General features: G+C 38.1%; 1 protein-coding gene across 1 annotated transcript in view; it reads right to left on the bottom strand.

Annotated features, from left to right (window-relative positions):
- Window positions 1-795: 795 nt before the first annotated feature.
- LOC107677810 (gastrula zinc finger protein XlCGF8.2DB-like) overlaps window positions 796-21,308 on the bottom strand; it is a 23,193-nt gene continuing 2,680 nt past the window's right edge. The window contains exons 3-4 of the mRNA XM_016472847.1: window positions 939-2,009; window positions 796-854 (exon numbers count right to left, since the gene is read on the bottom strand). Of these exons, the coding sequence (XP_016328333.1) occupies window positions 961-2,009 (1,049 nt within the window). The 3' untranslated portion in view covers window positions 796-854; window positions 939-960. The remainder of the gene's footprint in view (window positions 855-938; window positions 2,010-21,308) is intronic.

Raw genomic sequence — 21,308 nt, 5'->3', positions numbered from 1 at the left:
ATACACCTAGGATGCCTCGGGGGTGAGTAAAACACAGCCTAATTTTCATTTTTGGGTGAACTAACCCTTTAAGGCCAGGTTTTGCTGTAGCCCTAGTCCAAACAGTGGAAATGCAGCTTGATTTTGGGCTTGCGGCTTGAGGTGCAAGGCTATTGGCCCGTCCAACAGTGGAAAAGCAGCTCATGAGGATCAGGTCGTCACAGGTGCCATGGTGGCAGAGGGTGATAAACTCTTCCACATAATCCTCCAGGTTCCTGCCATCTTGAAAAATACCAGCATTAATGGAGGTGATCTCCATCTTACTTTCCATGGTCAGGAATGTTTTCAGTCCAATAAAGATGAAGGCAGAAGAAGATTATAAAGTAAACTAATTTATTAAAAGTAAACTCAGGAAATCCAATAGAAAATAACAACAACAATACATGTAGAACACCACACTAGCTCTTAACAGAAACAATACACAGTCTTGAACTCAAAGATGACTAGTTAATGAGACTAATTAATGAGTAGCCATAGTGACTAATGTCTGGCAGGAAAAATACAATAAAACAGGTTACAAAGGAAATACAAACTAAAAGTCCATGAAAACAAAATCAAACACAGGCAGAATGTCACAATTACATTTTTAATAATGTCTCCTAGGAGAAGTGAATCAAATTGGAGCAAAGCAGGTATATTCAGCTAATTTCGATGGAAGCCAAGCTTCACTGAAACAAAACAAACAAACAAACAAAAAACTCATCATAGTCATTTTTTTCTCTGAGGGCTTTCCAAACCTGTCCTGGAGGACCCCATGCACTGCACATTTTGTGTGTCTCCCTTATCCTTATCGGACACACTCAATTCAGGTCTTGCAATCACTACTAATTATATGTCATTTAAAACTCCTTCCACACAAATAGGGTCTCACAAGGACATGACTCTGCAGATGCATCTCTAAGTGTGATGGCAGAATAAATTTTACACATGACGCTTCAAATGACTCTTAAAGTTTCCTTTAACTCCAAAACTCTTTCCACAATGATGGCAGGTGAATGGCTTCTCTCCAGAGTGAACTCTCATGTGAGACTGAAGGTTTACTTTAATGGCGAAACTCTTTCCACACTGTTTGCAGGTGAAAGGTTTCTCTCCAGTGTGAATTCTAATGTGATTCTTAAGGTGATATTGCTTTGAGAAACTCTTTCCACAGTGATGGCACATGTTGGGCTCCTCTCCAGAGTGAGTCGTTACATGAGTCTTAAGATCATTTCTGTCCGTAAAACTCCTTCCACACTGATGACAATTTAAACAGTTCTCCCTTGAGTGAATATTCATGTGGTAACTAAGAGTTGCTTTAAATCGGAAACTCTTTCCGCACTGATCACATATAAAGGGCTTCTCTCCAGTGTGAATTCTCATGTGACTGTTATGATTTCCTTTGCATGAGAAACTCTTCCCACACACTTTGCAGTTGTAAGGTCTCACTCCTGTGTGAAGAGTCATGTGGGTATTAAGCTCTCTTTTACGTGTGAACCTCTTTCCACACTTCTCACACGTGAACGGCTTCTCTCCAGTGTGAACTTTCAAGTGAGCGTTCAGATGTGCTTCTTGTGAGAAGCTCTTTCCACACTGTTTGCAGGTGAAAGGCCTCTCTTTTGTGTGAACTTTCATGTGAGTCGTAAGGTATTTATTTAATTTGAAAGTCTTTCCACACTGGTGGCACATGAAAGGTTTCTCTGCGGAGTGAACTATTACATGCATTTTAAGGCATTTTGTGCCGGAGAAACTCTTTCCACACTGATCACATATAAACAGCTTCTCTCCAGCGTGAACACGCTTGTGGATTTCAAGGTTTTGTTTTCGTGTTCGATTAGAACTGTTAGGTTTGGTCTTCTGAGCTCTTTGTCGTGAGGAAATCTTTTCAGTCTGTCTGGGGTTTTCACCCGTCATGAAATCATGGCGCATCTCACACTGATTTTTCTCTTCAACTTCATTGAGTTCTTGACTTTTATTTTTCAGTGCCATCAAGTCTAAGGTGAAAAAAAGAGACAAATACAAATTAACCCCAGTGTCACAGTTTCACCCGTGAAATTTCACATGCAGTCTTGATGAATGGCCGTGAACAGATTTGACTGCGTCAGTGTGTAAGCACTGGACAGAGGGGAGCTTCATTGGCTCTGACGAAATAAGCTGCTGCGGCAATGGAGAAAGTAAAGTTTGAGAAAGAAGACGGGTAGCAGGAGGAAATAAAGTTTGAACTACATTAAAGTAAATGGATTAAAACGATGAATTACGCGGTCAATGAGTTTGGTCTATTGAATAAATACACCAAGGCCCCGTCTACACCTGGAATTAAGAAGCGTTTCAATCGATTGAATGACAAGTAGATGCGTGAGACACATTTCCATTTACACCTGGGGTCTCATTTATAAACGTTGCGATGATTTTTAGCAATGTAATTTTATTGCACAAATGGCATTTATAGTTCACTTCTCATATTTCCTTAATGTCTTGTACCTTTGACGGTGTTAACACTAGAACTACCAAGGCAGTCATTTTGACCTTTTTCAATTTTGCAATGTAATAGCTTTGTAGAAATACACCCCAAATAACTATAATTCCTTTACTTTTTTAAAAATGCATGTATATTTCTTTCTTACCATGTTAATTTATTAAAATTACAAAACACAAGAGTTTTGAGTCCATCTACCTTGAATGGCCAAAGCGGTCAAATTGACCGTTCGCATTACTAACAGCGTATAATTTCTACTTTTGCTACTTTTTTTCACGTTTGAAGATGCGCATCTCTGTTGCCTAGCAACTTTTGTTCTAGTTCACGAACGTGAGTGTTATGAGTCAGAGCATGTTCACTCTTTTTCTACACATGAAATATGAAAGCAAATAGTATGATTATGACGATATATTTTCTGTGTTTTGTATGCAGCTCATGGTATTTTTGTAGCAATAAAGGTTGTTTGACAAATATTAGCAGTGTAGCGTTATTAAACATACAGAGAGTGCATGTGTCTGCTTATTAATCAAAATCAACTATAGATCACAATCGGAAGTTATTACAAGCACTTGATGATGGTTTAAAGTGGGTAAGACAATACATTAATAATTAAATACATTTTCAAGTGTAGCTTGATGATAATTGTACTTCTAAATTATATTTTAGGATGTAGCCTATTCTTGTAAGCATTATACATAGTTTGTGTGTCTGGTGTAGAACCGAACTTTGTTTATCTTAATTTAATGCTGTATATTCAGCAGCGGACAATGTTAAATCCATTTACGAGATACATATCTGAGGAAAAATGCATTGCTGGTTGGCGCCACCTAGCCTGCAGGCGTGAATTAGCAGAAGGCGAACAATTGTTTAGTGCTCAATGTGAAAGAATTTCTCTGTGTGTGTGTCCGTCCGTGAGTTCACGTGCCGAGATGAGGAAACACCTCCCCACTCATATGTAATGACATGCAATAAGCCTTTCTAAACCCGTTATATTATAACTTGTTTTCACTTCTTGTAACAGTTGTCATTACAGTTGTTTGTGTTTGTTGTTCTGTTTCGAGCAGCAGTGTGTCGTCAGAGCTTCGAATCACTGAATCATTTTGAGAAGCTAGTGATTCAGTTGACTCGGAGTTTAAAAGATCCGTTTCTGCATCACTACTCGCCAGTGACTGAATTCGTGTTTATGATCAACTGAGCCTGCGTCCCATCCATCCTAGATTATATGTGACATCAGTAATTTTCAATGCTATTTAGGGCAGATAGGGTGGATAGTATGCAGATTGGGACGCAGGGTGATTCACGAAATGAGACGCACCTTTTCTGTTATTTACACACGGTGCGAGAGCGCTTGTACTTACACACACTAGCCTTTATTCATGTCACTAACGTTAGATAAGGCATTCAAATGTTACATTCGATAATAATTTATTTCAAAAGTTTTATATGCATTTCTCTAAACGAGTTGTATCGATTTAAATACTAAATGGCTAAAAACACTCACCTTTCTTCAGCCTTATTACATGCGGCGCGCTTATGACGTCACATCACCAGACCAAAATAAAAGTATTTTTAACTAAAATCAGGCTGTTTTTCCTCCCCAAAACAGCCCTATATAATAGATACAGACTGAAAATGAACAAAACTGTCTTCTATAAAGATTAGATCACAAGGATAAAATGATCTTTGCTCATTTGAAAGAACATCACCACTGAAATCAGTAAGATCAATTTTGTGTTAAATACAGTTTTTCCAGTATAAATAAATGTGGTAATATTATTGAATATTAATCATAAAAATGACAATCGATTTATTTGTGACTCCTCATTCTCCCTTTTTAAAGTGAACAGTTCAGTTAATAAACAGTATGCACTAACCAGTATATTACAGACTCTAGAAGTACATTCATCAAAAAAGAAGGTTTTAATGTTAGTAAAGTTAAAAGTTATGAGAACTAAATACCTACAATATCCAGTTACACCTGTAGCAAACTCAGACGTGAAGATCAGGAGACTGAGTGCATCTTCAGCAGATTCTTGATTGAGATCAAGACTGACTAAAGCAGTGAATCACTGTAGTTTTATACAGATTTCAGGAGGCCGTTCTTACAGCTGAAGACAAAGCACTCAGATCACCAGCTTAAACACAGAATGAACATGATGTGAGCAGTTCAGTTCAATCACTCTGGAGTTTCAGCAACTTTAAAACAATCAGCAGAACTATAGCACTCATTATCAGAGAGATCAGGGAAGGCTAGATACATTCACACTTAATTCACATACTGATTAGCATGAGCAATGACATTCAATTAAAGAAATGAGGCAGAAAAACAAGAGCATCACAGACAAAAGACTGATTATACATTTGTATTCACACACAAAGCAAGAGAGATTCCTTTTCTAATTGAAATGTAATTTACCCGTGCTAAATGTGCTCTCAAAAAGTGCAGCAGTTCTATTAAGAAAAGATGGACCTGCAACCAAACAAACAATGACAAGTGTGTTAAGACCTTCAAATATAGGTGAAGTCTATTCTAATGCAATATCCCTTCATTACTTGTAAACAGTAACGTGTTTAGGCACCATGCAACCCACTTCTTTGAACAACATTAAGAAACTTTTGAACAGCAGTCTCTCTCTCTCTCTCTCTCTATATATATAGTTTAGTTATAGTTACAGTTATGTAGCAGTCATATGCTAAAATGCCTTAAAGTAGTTTTTCACATCTACACTCCATGACAACGACAATTTATTTATATAGCACAATTAATTACAACTTCCGTCGACCAATGTGCTTTCCAGTAAGTCATTAAAAACAGAAAAACACACAACAAACAAACAGAAAAGTTATAAAATCAAACAAATATCCCATCAGCCATACGCTTTAGAAAATAAAAATGTCTTTAGTAGCAAAATGTTAAAATCCACTCTAAAACGAAGAGGCAACCAATGTAGTGAGTGTAAAATAGGAGTAATATGCTCTCTCTTTTTAACCCCACTCGAGAGTTGAGCCGCAGCATTTTGAACAAGCCGCAAACGGGATAAAGCTGTCTGGCTAATCCCAAAATAAAGTGAGTTACAGTAGTCCAGCCTAGATGAAATAAAAACGTGAATTACTTTTTCAAAATCTTTAAAAGAAAGAAAAAGCTTAGCTTTAGAAAGCAAATGCAGCTGAAAAAAGCAAGCTTTGACAACTGAATTTGAAAAAAAAATAAAACCAAGGTTTTTTACCCATGATTTTAAACACAGGGACATCCCACCCAAATCCAGTTTCGGGGATTTTGAAAATTCAGACGGACTAAAAACTATAATTTCAGTTTTCTTTTCATTGAAGATTTAAAAATTTAAGGTAAGCCAAGCCTTTACATCTGCCAAACATGACATGAGAGACTCAAGACCCACAGAATTGCGTTTGACAGGCAAATAAACCTGGGTGTCATCCGCAAAACAGTGAAATGACAAACCATGTTTTCTAAAAATCGAGCCAAGAGGGAGCATATAGAGAGAAAAAAGCAAAGGAGCCAAAATAGAACCCTGGGGAACCCCACAGGGCAAAAAAGCATTACTCGAGTAATGTTCACCCATCTTGACTGAAAAACTTATAACATACATAAACATTATATAAGCAAAATTTATGTGCATGCATGTTTTTAATTGTAAGTGTTTCTTTTTTCAGCTTATGTAATTGACTATATGTTGTGTTGCTTGCAGACAGTTTTCTTATGAAGAAAGCTTTTTTTGGCATAACATTGCTCATTTACCATGTAGACAGATACCATATTAAGTTTCTAAACTGAAAAAATGAGTTTGATTTACTTTAAAACAATTCACTCAGAATTAGCAAATCTCACAAATAATTACGAATAAACTACAAGTAAAGCATTAAATTAAATGTGAAGTTTTAAAGTAGAAAGACTAAAACGATATTTTCTTTTGAAAATTGAGAAATTGAATATATTTTTAATGTGTACGATGGTAGATACCCCAGTAACAAGCTGTTGTACTAATTAAGGTTAAAAAAAAATTGCACATTATTTTATTTTATGACAATTTATCTAAGAATTGTCTTTGAGATGCCTAACCTAGTGTCATTCGATTGATGTTCACATCTAGCATGGAACAGACACATCTAGAAGTTTCCTCTGTCCTATTCTAAAATTGCCTTTTCTCTATCATTCTAACAGAATGTTACAAACCAGAATACTAGACAGCAGCATTCTGCTGTTTGATCTCAAAGTACTGCTGTGGAACTTCCAATGGAGAAGTACAGGACTTTGTGAAAGTCGTGAAGTTGTGCTAGAGTCGGAGAACTTTAGAGATGATCCTGCATTGATGATATAGAGGCATCAAAGGACTGACAGCAGCTGGTCCTGTCCTGTCCGGCTCTTCAAAGTGTCAATAGCATCAAAAGTGAGGGGTTTTTGAGAAGCAAAATAGTGACTTTGGACAACCCAATGCATGTCAATGGGAATAATGGGACATAACATATATATATATATATATATATATATATATATATATATATATATATATATATTCATATTTTTACAATACAAAAAAAAAACATTTGTATTTTTTGTTTTATTTTATTTTATTTTTCTATACCTATCACTATATCTGAAGGACAGTTTCCCAATCTATCAGCGTTAATCTTTCATAAACCCACAAGGTTCACAGATAAAACAAGAAAGCTTTGTAAAAAACATGGTTAAAGCATTGACATTTGTCTGAGCATTCTTCTCTGTTGTTTCAAATGAAAGTTGAGGCAGTGACTCCAGCTCTCATAGATCCTGAGCCCAGTTGTCTGGCTTCACGGCTAAGAATCACAATAGGACTTTGAAGAACAGATGAAAGAAAAGACAATCAAAGACAACTCAGAAACATGTTGAGTTTGCTTTAAGTGAAGCACTTTGAACCGCACTCCCCGCGCTGTTTTTATGCAGAAACTCTTATTAGTGTGGCACACATGAAAACAACAGTATTTCAATCTGTGTGAAAATTAGCTCAAAGACTAAGACTAAGACTCTCTCTCTCTCTGTCTTCCCCTGTGTCTTCCGTTTTACTGCTGTAAGTCTTTACTGTTTGTCAGATGTTGAGATACTGAATGACGGATGCTGTCACTGAGAGGTCCTCAACATGGTTCGCTTTCATCTCAGCTACAGGAGAAGGCATAGATTCTTAGTTTTTGATGCACTCGAACAAGGTCCAATATTAGATTTTTGCAGCACTGGCCAATGGAGGGTAAATTTAATGACCATAAATCTTCCTTACTGGCCACAAAATTGTATTTTACATTATTTTTAATATTAAAGCTATATTTCCATCCCTTAGGCAATGCAATTATTCCACTGTTTTCTCCAGTGCATGTCACTGTGTGACTCGCAGCATTATATATGAGATCTCTACTGAAACTATATCTGACACTTGATTTTCTTCCTCATATTTTCATGTTGGTGGTTTAATCACTTACTGTTTGTTTATAGTGCAACCAGCAGGCAAATTCTTCTTTTTGGTCTTAAAGCAGTCAGGTATTTCTTATTCCATTTAATAATAATAATAAGAAGAAGAAGAATTTATTATTATTATTATTATTATTATTATTATTATTATTAACTGTAGTAGTAGCAGTGTTATTGTTGTTATTATTATTATTATTATTATTATTATTATAGATAATTTTCACTGAGATAAATGTTTTCAGAAGATGCACAAGTCCTGGCTTTTTTTTATATATAAATTGTTTGTGTCAACAACAATGGTGCTGACAATAATAATAATAATCATTTATTATTAATATTATTATTTTAAATAATTTTCACTGAGGTAAATGTTGTTAGATGCATAAGTCCTGGCTTATTGGGTTTAGTCTATATTTTTGGACAGTAATGTTGATCCAGGAACATGTCTTACTTGGCAAAATCACGGCGACCGTCGTCGTCCTCCTGTAACTTGTCCTGGGCAATGCCGAACCATAGCCCAGCGTCCGTACAGCTGAGCGATCTGCCGCCGTCACTCCATGTCTGCCGTTGTCTGCATCCGCCTGCAACTGGTTGATTTGATGGGTGAGGACTTTAAACTGTTGCTCTCTTCGGGACACTTCCCGCTCCTGTCTTTCATCTCGTTCTTTCTGAAATTGCATGAATGCTTGAAACATGCCAGCCAATGCATTGATCGCTGTATCACTCGAGGCTATTGTTGTGCTTGTTGCGATTGGTGCGTTCCTCTCAGTTGTCAGTTGCGCACCTCATCGGGCGTCCATGTCTGCACGCTGCTGCCCTCTCGGCTTAGGAGGCATGTTGCGTTGCCGGGTCAAATTCCCACTTCTGACACCATCTGTTAGAGATTGCCGAACAGTCGACCCAATAAATGATCCATACGACAGGACTTGCAATGAGCTGGGTGATTTTATTTACAAGTGCAGGGGTGAAATCCAAACAGACGTAGAAGCACAATGGAAAGTAAACACCGAATCCAGCAAAGAAAACTGCACCATATTTTCAGCACTATTCACTGCAATTGTGAAAACATTAAAAAGCTAGCACAGCTAGCACTCGCACACAGCCCCTTCTTTCTCATATTAAGCTCTGGCAGCTGTTTTATAGTCATGGCTCCTCCCCTTCCTGGATCCTACCAGTGATCAGTAAGTTAAAGCATTTCTATGCTATTCCAATACACAAATACATAATACATAAAACAATCTACAAAATAAACATAAATATACAGAACACAGAAATACAAAACACCGTACTGGACCCATAACTGTACCCACACAATATTCTAACACAAACACCTTACACCAGTCTTATGATGTTATCAGTGCCGGCATTTAGACCGTGTAGTACGATATGTTGTATGTATATGCATGAAGTATGGGTGTACGTATGTGCATAGTCTCATAATCACGGAGTCACTCCGTGATGCATATTATTGTAGCACAGTTTGTGCTGATTACAGTGTATGTACATATTTGTGTTTTTGAGAAAATAAGGTATAAACCTTAAAAAAGGTAAACTGAAAAAAATCTATTTTTTAGGTCACTGAAATAAGGCCATAAAACACATACTGAACATTTGTTCACAAGACTTTTGAGAACTGGATGTGGTAGACTAGAGTTTTTGCAAAAACAATGTGAAAATCATCCTGCTCACTCATTCACAGAAAACAATATATTGATTTAACTTTTGTAAGTAAAATTACGATTGAATCACTGATGTCACATGGCACATTTTAACAATGTTCTTACTACGTTTCTGTGCGTTGATCGTGGTAGTACCCTTGCTGTTCATGGAGGGTCAGAAAGCTCTCGGATTTAATCAAAAATATCTTAATTTGTGTTCCGAAGTTGAATGAACGTTTGGAACGACATGAGGGTGAGTAATTAATGACAGAATTTTCATTTTTGGGTGAACTATCCCTTTAAATGTTCTGTTAGTTTCAGTTTTGGATTAAAGGGTTAGTTCACCTCAAAATATAAATTCTGTCATATGTTCACCCTTATATGATTCATCTGAACACATTAACCCAAAACTCCTGATGCTTCAAAATGACAAAAAATAAATTCAAATGAATTCAGCGATTTAATCCAAGTCTTCTCAAGAGACATGATTGCTACATAAGATTTAATTGCTACATAAACAAATGCAAAATGTGTTCTGTTACCCTGGTCATTGTGTAGGTCAAGAATAGGGATCTTACTCTGAAGAATTCTCCCTGGTGTGCTGGGCAGGGAAAGCTGTGTCTCTGCATCTGCCTGTGTGGTAGTTTCTTCTATGAAAAAATGAACACGGGAAAGAATCAGAGCTTAAATCTGAGATCACACATACTGGAAAAGCAAATAAAAGAACATTTATACTATTGCACATTCAAAAAATTAAAATTCTGTCATCATTTACTCACCCTCAAGTTGTTCCAAAACTGTATGAATGCATTTCTTCTGCTGAACAGAAATGGCTTTGAAGAAAATGGTTTCTGGTCCCTATTGACTTTTATAGTATGGAAAACAGTACGTGAATGGGGGACCAGCAATTCATACAGGTCTGGAGCAACTGGAGGGTTATTAAACAACAGAACGTCATTAGTCTAGTTCAGTGCCTGTAAGTGTACTGAAATGCTGGATCAGGAACCTCTTCATGAACAGGAAAGGCCAATCCGGCTTCAGTTGGTCAATGCTAGGTGCAGGCAATGCATTGATGACATGTCGCTGGGCCTCATATGTGACCATCATCAGCTCATTTACTCTTGCCTTATCTGCTCCATGTTGCCCTCTTGAGTGAAAATGCTTTTAGTGGTCAGTTTTTGCACAATTTCTGGATGGTGCTGGCTGGCTATTCTCCACCATCACATTAGGCGTGCAAGGTAGAGGTCTACACGGAGGACCTGAGACCCGAGGTCGTGTGGAAAAAATATTTTGACCCAATCTTCAGTGGCATCATTTGTTAGATTGGGTGTATTTCCAAAAAAAGCAAAGGATGCTATTTTGGAAAAATGCACAAAAGTCTGCGCAAAGGATTTAAGGGCCTTTAGCATGTTTGAAACACCCGCGTTCAACGAGTTGGCGCAGACAATATTAGACACGGGAGCAACACATGGCCGGTGTAATGTGAAGGACTTACTTCCATCTGGTGTGATGGTATCTCGTTTCACACAGAAGAAATATGAAAGTCTCAGGGCAGAGCTCCTGCCAACAGTTAGGAAAGCCATAGCTGAGGGACTGGCATGCGGAGCATCCACAGACATGTGGACAGATGACCATAGGAAGGTCAGTTACACCTGTATCACACTGCATTATATAGATGATGACTGGGAGTTTAATACTAGGGTCATATGTACATGTGCATTTCCACTCGGGGCAAAGAAAACGGCCTTAAAACTGAAGACAGAACTGCTCAAGCAACTGGGTGAATTTGGTCTGACCCCAGATGAGATCGACAGACTGGTGTTTGTCAGTGACCAAGGTGCAAATGTGCAGGCAGTGCTCTCCCGATGGGTGCACAAAAGCTGTATAGCACACGTACTGAATACAGTGCTGAAGCACACCTTCAAGAAGTCTAAGGAAGGTGATGACGAGGATGATGGAGATGAGGAAGAACTGCAACAAGTAAGAAGCTGCATAGAGCAATGCAAGTCCCTGACCACATTTTTTTAAACACTCTGGATTACAACTTCGACTCAAGCAATCTTTGAAACAAGATGGAATACTAAACTGGAGATGGTCAAATCTGTGCTTAATGCATTTGAAGACATTCAGTCCATTCTGCTTGAACGAGGAGAGATGCATCGCATGAGTCACATATCCAAAGACATTCTTCAGATGCTTGTCCAATTGTCCTTTTAAGCAGGCAACTGAAGAGCTCAGTGGCTCAAAGTATTGTACAATCAACTTAGTGGCCCTCTGGAAAACCACGCTGATGGCCCATTGCCAATTCTCCCAGTCCCAAGCTGATCCAGTGCCGCTCAGGATACTGAAACACAGGTAGTCGAATTACTCTTCTAATTTCTAACACATTGCCTGTATTTGTAACTGTGCTATATAAAAAGTTATTATTATTATTATTATTGATTTAATTTATTAACTGTTTGCTATAGTTAGACCTATTAAGTGTTGTTTAATGCATTATTCAATTGATTATATTATATTGTATTCTATTTATTAGGTGCATGATACTTTTGGCTGAACGGATAGTTTTGGGACACCTGCTCTGGCCAAAACTCAAGCAGCTTCGGATGTTCACCACAGAAGAGAGGGAGGAAATATATCAAGGTGCATGAAGAGAGTTGGCCAGCTTCCCTAAAAATGCTACAACTGAGGTGAATGCCCAGCAGAAGCAAGAGAAAGATAAGGAGATTGTTGGGCCAGTACCACCACCACCAGGACCAGTGCCGCTCTTTAGCCAGTGGGCTGATATCGAGGATGCTGAACTGGACACAGGGCTCGATGAACTAGAACAATATTTGAAGCACAAGCCCACAATGGAAAATGTTAGAGACATCCTTAGTTTTTGGAAACACAACCAAAATATGTTTCCATCAATGGCACGACTGGCAAGAAAAAGACTTTGTGTACCTGCATCCAGTGTGAGTTGTGAGTCGGCCTTCAGCATCTCTTGTCGCACACTGGAGAATCGTCAGACCTGACCTAGTGTTTCTGAACAGCAACATGTCAACATGAAAATGAAAGCAGCCCTACTACACCTCTAAGCACCACGTTATTACACATGGCTTAGAGAGCTGAAGGTTTTTTTGTTTTTGTTTTTTTGCACTGACTGCATGTTTAGCATTTAATATTTGATTTCTATTTTTTCCTACCCATTATTTCTATTTTCATAAGCTCCTACCTAGGGCAAGGCTTCAAGAACATATATGTTGAAATAGAATTAGGATATGCTATATATTAGCAAATGACTTGCAAGGGTAATTGAATGTTTTACTAGCTGAAAAAGATCTATGGTTGCTAAGGTTTTTTTGCAGGCAATGTTTTATAGCCTATATTACACTAAAAGCAGCACTCTGTTTACTTCAAGATGGTATTTTGTGTTTGTTTAATTAAGTTAAGATAGCCATCATTAAATGCTTCTTTGTTGACATGCATGGTTTTGTGTACAGCAGGGAATCAGATCATTATTTTCTATATAAGTTTATAGTATTTCTATATTTTATTTAGTTTTTCTTGGCAGTAATTATTGATTTATGTAAGTGTAATTTCGAGTTCATGTTATTATTGTGTGCAACAATAAATGCAAACAAACTTGGAATCTCAAAAACTGCTTGCAGACTTGTACACTCACATTTAAATAAAATATTTCAAAACAGCAACAACGTCTTAGATGAACTGTCGCATAAATGTTTTCTATGACGCTCAAAAATTGCATTAAAAAGTTTATATTTGGTTGCTCCAGGTAGCTAGCGCACATGTGCGCGTGTCATGTTTCTATGGCTACCAGAGCTTCTGCAGTGATGCAATGACTTTACCTTTGACAATTGGCTTTTTTATTTAGAAGGCGGGACTTATTCTGCCATACCGCGCTTTGCAGTTTCTCCAATTTTTTAAATAATATTATGAATGAACCGTCTTGTTGTTATATCTAAAATGTTTGCTCAGACTCGGCTCAGAGAGCACAGAGATGATAGCAAATAAGTAAAGCTAACGTCAGCAGCCATGGCACTGGACGAGTAATCGTTATTATAATCCAAATGGGCAAACAGTCTAAATTATTATGCAAGTTGACTCGAGATACAAAAAATGCGAAACTGCAAAGTCGCATTTGTCATCCGTCACCGTGACAGCAAGTGGACTTTTGAAACTGGAATAATGAGCGGATTACAAGGGAGAAGGCTTCTTACATTAGGCAAGACAAAAAGTTTAATTTTCGCAACTTGTTTATCGACTTGTTAATAGCAATTTGCTGTGGAATATGTGCCGATCGGGTCCAGTCGGGTCTGTGTCTTCCCGGCCAGGTTCGGGTCCATCTTTCAAATAATTAACGGTCCGCGTCAGTTCCGGGTTGTACATTTTTGACATTTCTCGGTTCTGCACGGGCCCGGGTCCAACTTTCAAAATAATAGACGGGTCCGGGTCGGTTCAGTGTAGCACATTTACGGGTCTCTTCGGGTTCGGGTACGAATTTTTGGACCCGTGTAGAGCTCTAGGTGCAAGGGTGTTGTTCTTGTTCAGGTTGTCTAATTTTGTCTTTAATTGTGAACACAAAGTGAAGTGTCCACAGCCCATTCGATCTCCCTGATCAGTTCCGTCTTCAAAACAGTCTGGATATTGTTCAACAGTGCTCTTTGCATTTTTAGCACACTGACTCAAAGTAGGATTTAAACAGATTTCCCTCATTGCATCAACAGTCACTCTGACCATGTGCTGCCTGTCTGTCTCTACTGAGTTCAAGGCAAGTTCTTAGACTTGGTTTGGTCTTGTCCCAGGGTACTTGGAATGTCGAGGCCAGTTGCATGAAAGCCCTTAAGCTAAGAAATCTCTTATAGTCCAGGTGATATGTGCAAAATTTGAGGTGATGTGTTCGCTTTTTCATAAAAGCATGAAACTTGGTGCAGTTGTACAGGTTAGGGCCCTGAACATTTTCAGAAATGGAGCCATCGCAAAAACACCTCGTGGTTGCCATGGCAACCATTGTACTTTCCGCCATAACCAAATTATGTATTTTGTGTCATATCTCCTGAACCAAACATGGTAACACAGAAAAGGTGATGTCTAGCCCTATGTTTTGATGGTCAATGATTACAGTGATACCATATACAAAAACAAACTGTTCAGGTGAAGAGTTAATGGTGAAATCAGCAACGTGAGAAGGAAATAACAGTATCTGAGCATCACAGTATCACAGCATTTACAAAAGTCCATAGTATGGCTATTACTAATTTTCTTTTGACTTGTAAAATACAAGTTTTAAAGAACATTTTCTACATTTTTAGGTTTCAGGATTTTTTTATACCAAACTTTGTATAGAGGTGATTCTCAACCGTTAGAACAGAATGATTTGATATACCATTTTTCTTTATACAAAATATGTGTAAAATGGACATAAACAAGTTTTGCCATTATTTACAATGTATCTATAAACTGTATCTAATTTGCATATGAATGTATTTTTGGGGCAACATGTAATGAAAAAAGAAGTGTAATAACGGGAGTAATAATTGACAAGATTTTCATAATAATATATAACATTTACATAGTAAATATTTAAATATATTTTCTTTCCCTATTCATTTGTTGCGTCTCCCAAAATGCGAAATAAACATGCTTTTAGTCCCGGTGTCCTCAAGTGAGGACATGTATGAAATCAAAGTCCTGTTTCGTAACAAAGTCATATTTTGATTTCAAACCCTACAACATTTTCCTGAGATGTTGATTTATGACAGATTTAAATGATAATTACAAAATATTACCATATTTCCATAAGGATGTACAAATTTATCACTAAATTAATGCCAACCATATTTGAAGACCAAGGAGAGGGAGTGGTCACGGTGAAACATCCAAACATTTGGTATCTCTGAAAAGCCCTGAATGTGGTCTGTACGGGACATCCAGATTTAAAACTGTGGCATGTATAGTCTCAGAGAAATTCACTAAAATATAATGTCCTCATATGAGGACACAGGGTCTCAGGAGGTTGAGTGTAGCCCTGCCACAGACAACTGAAGCCGCGGTCACACTAGACTTTGAGCATGCGAAATTTCAATTATAATTCAGCTACCGGGTCATGCTGTGACGTATCGATCTGCTGTTGGTCACACTGTTTCACGCGATGCAAATTCGCAGGTCAGAGTTCACCAAGCTTGAAATGCAAAACTTTTTGCACGGGCTTGCGTTTCCGGTCTGATGCAATCACATGCGTATGAATGTAAGTCAATGTTACGAAAAGTGCAGTGTGACCACCCCTTAAGACAAAAAGGTGGAGTAACTATATGTCAATTTCATAACTGAAATGAACCATGCTGTCTGCAACACAACAATCTTTGTACATGTTTTTGGTTCACATGTTACAAAGAACACGTAGACAAATATAACATGGTTAATTTAACTGTTTCTGTTTACTTCATCATCTTTCATTTTGTGATTTATTCTTATGATTTGATAACGTATTCTCATGGTATTTGGACAATATTATAATTCACAAAGTAAATATAAGTCTATAGACTAAAAATATGAACAAAATGAAATAAAAATCAGGCATGCATCGATAGTGCCTATGTGATATTGGGTGAGAAATTATTTCCAATCAGTTATTATACCGTGAATAAAACACCTTGTGAACAGTCACTTAACGTTATGTACCTCAGAAAAGACAACATTACTTAAGGTCACGAGTTGGAGCCCACTTCAACCTTTAGAACGTTTTATTGCCGTTTTTAATACATGTGAAAAATGAAAGGATGGACGCCACATATTTTTTGCACAACATTTTTCATGCAATATACTGGCTTTGCTATGACTTTATTCTCAAAATATTTTAACTTTAATGTCATATTGCTACGACTTGTATCACAATTGAATTGTCTTCCAGAATGAATGCACAGATGATTGTAGAAATCACTCCTTTTTCTAAACCTCGTCACTCTCAGGAAAATTGTGATTTCTTCCGAGAATGAGTTTGCAAATGACGTTTCATGCTGCTTTTATATGTGAAACTCTTCTTACACTGAGGACACTTGTAAGGCTTCTCTCCCATGTGAATCCTCGTGTGAGTTATAAGGTTTACTTTAACAGTGAAGCTCTTTCCACACTGTTGGCAGGTGAAGGGTTTCTCTCCAGTGTGGATTCTCATGTGAATATTGAGGATATCTTTTCTGGAGAAACTCTTTCCACAGTGATGGCACATGAAAGACTCTCCTCTGGTGTGAGTTATTACATGATTCTTGAGGTGATTCACGTCTGTGAAACTCCTTTCACACTGTCATCAATCTTCATGTGATTATTAAAGTTTACATTATGTCTGTAGCTCTTCCCACACAGTTTGCAGGGGAAAGGCTTCTCTCCAGTGTGAATTTTCATGTGGGCATTAAGGTGATTTTTCCGTGTAAAACATTTTCCACACCGAGGGCATATTAATGGCTTCTTTTCCATGTGAATTGTCATGTGGACTTCAAGGCTTTCTTTTCGAATGAACATTTCTCCACACTGTTGGCAGATGAAAGGTTTCTCTCCAGTGTGAATCCTCATGTGAGTCTTTAGGTTTCCTTTACTTGTGAATCTCTTTCCACACTGTTGGCAGCTGAAAGGTCTCTCTCGAGTGCGAGTTCTCATGTGGGAATTAAGGTGTGCGTTTTGTGTTTTTTGTCTGTGAGCAACTAATCGATTTTTCTTCAGTTTTGAAATCATGTTTCTCATTTTGATCTTTCTCTTCTGTTTCATTCAGTTCTTGGCTCTCCTCTTTCAGTGCCATCAGGTCTGAGGTAAAAAAAAAGAAAGAAAAGAGAAATACAAGTTAACACCAGTTTAACGCAGCAGCTATAGCACTTACTATTCACACTGACCACTGTCTGCATCATTTTAGTCTGGAGGACTGATTGCACAGAGAATAAACAGTTACTGGCCACACTTTAACAGTGCCAGTCCTCCCTATACGCAAAGTACGTAAGTTGCATATCGAACCACAAGGGGGCCCCATTGCAGCCGTGCAATTATCATATTGGCCCGAATATAAGACGACCCCCCTTTTTCCAGATGTACCTTTTGGAAAAGGCTTTTTAAAAACCAAATCTAGTTTTTTCTCAGTAAAACACATTTTGTCTTCAATTATTTTCATATTGCATATTTTTCCTATTTTAATTTTTGTTTTGAAAGTATAATAAAAACTGGTCAAATGTACCAACAATCACATTTAAAAAATATACACTTTTTGATATACCATTAAAAAACAAAAACAGGTAGCCCATCTGAATTAGGACATTTAGGCTATCCATCTAATAGTAGCCTACCAAAATCTTATTAACAGTAGAAGTTAAATCTTACTGTAGTCTTCAAATCTGGGTACTGTCTTACGTTTTAAAATCACAAAGGGAGTTTGGTCCCATCAGGCTAACGTGACAGTCACGACTCATGCAGCTGTAAGCTTTTCTTTTTCTTTTGTTTTTACTCGCGATCTTTACAAGCATTACATTACGTATTTCATGGCTCACTCGTTTTATGCGTATCTGGCGCCACCTATTGTTGTGGGTGTATTATTGACATGTCAAAGTCTAGACCCTGAATATAAGACGACGTTTTTTCAGATGTATTTCCAAGTAAAAAACATCGTCTTATATTCGGGTCAATACGGTAATAGAATCTTGGTTTCATTTTATTAGTTTGACTTTCAACAATTATAAAAACACAATGGCACATTCGGTTTCTGTTATTTATAGTGTGGTGGCTTTCCTTGCCTGTGATCCGATTTGAAACACAGGCCCTGTCCACATGAACGCGGTTATTTTTAAAACCATAGCTTTTTCTACGCTGTTTGGCCGTTCGTCCACACGCAAACGCAGCATCAGGTCACTGAAACCAAACATTTTTGAAAACGCCTGCCAGGGTGAAGATTTTCAAAAACTCCGGTTGCAGTGTTATCGTGTAGACAGCGAAACCGGAGTTTTTGGCTTGTGACGTCGGAGCCTGCGCTGTTATCTCCGCCTACTGGAGACTTTTTCAGGCTTCTGATTGGCCAACATGGCTTTACGGTTGAGATTATATCGCCACCTGTTGGTTTGGAATGCTCTTGACAGTGGTTCATAGCATGCGTTTGCGTTTTCAAGTGGACAGAGATTTTTTTTAAAACGGAAGAAGGAAAAACTGTTTACAAAGCTAACAGTTGCCCTTTATATACATTCATATATACACATGGCCAATGTCTCAGAAGTAAGCGGGAGCAAAATATAAGAGCTCCTCCAGCTTTCAGAGCCAATGTGTGGGTGCACTTCGGTTTTAAAAAAAAGTCAGGGAGTAATGAATTAGATAAATGCCATTTGTGAGCTTTGCCAGGAGTTGGTGGTGTATTAACAAGACCTTCTCCGCTTACAGAGAGGATTAGTTAAATTAGGTGGACAAAATCCGTGCCTGGAGGGCAGGGACGTCCAAGTTATAAAACCTGATTAAGCTAGGCAGCAAAGACCAGGCGGCAGCCACACAGATATCACCAACAGAAACTCTGCTGGACCAAACCCAGGAAGAAGCCATTCCCTTAGTTCAGGGGTAGGCAATGTGTAGTTAATGCTGCTCAATGTGAAAGCACGCACGTGATGGAGATTTACCGCTGATTACAGAACCGGCTTTACTGATAAGATGCGCGTTAAATATCGCATGCGATTTATCGTGCAGCCCTATTGTTCAGGTGTGTCTGATTAGGGTTGGAGCTGAACTCTGCAGGACTGCGGCTCTCTAGGACCAAACTTGCCTACCCCTGCCTTAGTGGAATGGGCTCTTACACATAAGCCAGGGCTATAGCAACAACTATCTAGCAAGTCGCTGCTTGGTGAATGGCAGCCCTTTAGAGCCATGAGCCGCAGATGCCCAGCGATGAAGCTCCGATGCAAATGGCGTTGCTCAACTTTCATTTTATTGAAAATTAAATTTTATCGTGAATGATTTCATCACGAATAGCAAGCTGGACTTCTTGTTTCTCTCTGAGACCTGGTTGAAGGTAGGAGATTTGCCTCGGATGACTGAACTTCTGCCGCAGGGTTATTTGTACTTCAATACCCCTCGGTCAACTGGTCGAGGAAAGGGCACCTCTGTTATGCCCCTTTTTACAAGATGTACCACCCATTTAAAATGTAACTATAACGAAAATACAGTTACTCATATTTTGTATTTTAAATACGTAACGACGTTACATGTATTTCTTTACTCCTGTTTATTGGCCTGTACACAGGACATCAAAGCCTGGACGGCTGCAAACTTTTTGAAATTAAATGATAAAACCGAGGTCATAGTGCTTGGCCCTAGAAATCAGGAAGTGGCTGAATGCTTAAAAGAATGCTTAAAATCTACCGCTCTGTCTGGTTTAATTACAACTAGTGTAAATAGTGCACACGTTATGCTTTGCGCACTTTCTAAAATCCACATAGCTGGTAAGTGTGCACGTTATGCTTGGCCTAATTTTCATTTTTGGGTGAACTAACCCTTTAACTTTGTCGTCAGGACAAGTTTTTTTTTTTCATCTTTTAGCTAAAACTAAACCTTTTTTTTAATCAATTGCTGATTTTGAGAAGGCAATAATGGCGACGGTCTTCTCGTGAATAGATTACTGCAATTCTCTTTATTTTGGAATTGACAACAGAGCATTGCCGCATCTTCAAAAAGTACAGAAAGCTGCTGCCAGGATGCTCAAGTCTGCCAAGAATTTGGAGTCAGTTACACCGCTATTAAAGTCTTCCCGGCTTTGTTTCTTTGTTGAATAAAGTCTTATTTTGACATCTGGAACTCTGCTTCTCGAACTTCATTGGCCACACCAACGAAAAAATCCACAACAATGGCTGCTGGTTTGATATAGAATTAGCTATAAGATCTTGTTACTAGTTTATAATTTTGCCCCTTCCTATCTCGGGTGTGTTGGCATTGTACAATCCTGCTAGATCTTTGAGATCAGTGCCCGGTTGAATAAAGCACCTTAAGTGTAATTTCCCCTTAAGTTTGCCCTTAAGTTTCCCTTACACTTTAAGGGCGTTGCATAAAATATCCATTAAATGTTACCAAAGGGTTTCTTTAGGTGAAATGTCATAAACCCTAAGAATTTCTCTTAAAGGTGACATATCATGAAAATCTGACTTTTCCAGGTTTTAAGTGCAATAATCAGGTCTCCGGTGCATCCACCAACCAAGGAAACGTGAAAAAGATGAACCCAATCACTTTGTTTTGGGAAGCCTTTTTCTGCAAGCGTCTGAGAATACGAGCGCATCTGATTTCGATCCCTTGGTGACGTGGTTCTCATTGTAATATTACAGCCCCTTAATCTGTAAGTTTCCACCCACAGCGCCATCATTTTGATTTCGCAAGCGACAACGGTGTAGCAGCTCTAATGCCATGGTGAAAGTTTGAGCAAAACATGCTAACTGTTCTGTGTTTGGCTGCACAGACGAGCACAGAACACTGTTTAGAGTCCCAGCCTCAGAGGAGACAACAGAGCAGTGCATTTATTGATTTATTTACTGTATATTGTTGCTGCCACACAGATCTAAAATAAACTAAATAAATAAATAAAAAGATTTATTTCCCAGCTGTTTACCTTCACAGACATAACCGACTGTTTTTGTAACTCATGTGTGTTTTTAATGTAAACTTGTGTGTGAATGACAACTTAGTTTAGTACTCACATGCTGTG

The sequence above is a fragment of the Sinocyclocheilus anshuiensis genome, unplaced genomic scaffold, assembly GCF_001515605.1.
Source record: "Sinocyclocheilus anshuiensis isolate Anshui unplaced genomic scaffold, SAMN03320099.WGS_v1.1 scaffold1198, whole genome shotgun sequence".
Lineage (NCBI taxonomy): Eukaryota > Metazoa > Chordata > Actinopteri > Cypriniformes > Cyprinidae > Sinocyclocheilus > Sinocyclocheilus anshuiensis.
Note: the sequence above shows the minus strand (reverse complement) of the source record. Positions and strands in the feature narration are given on the sequence as shown.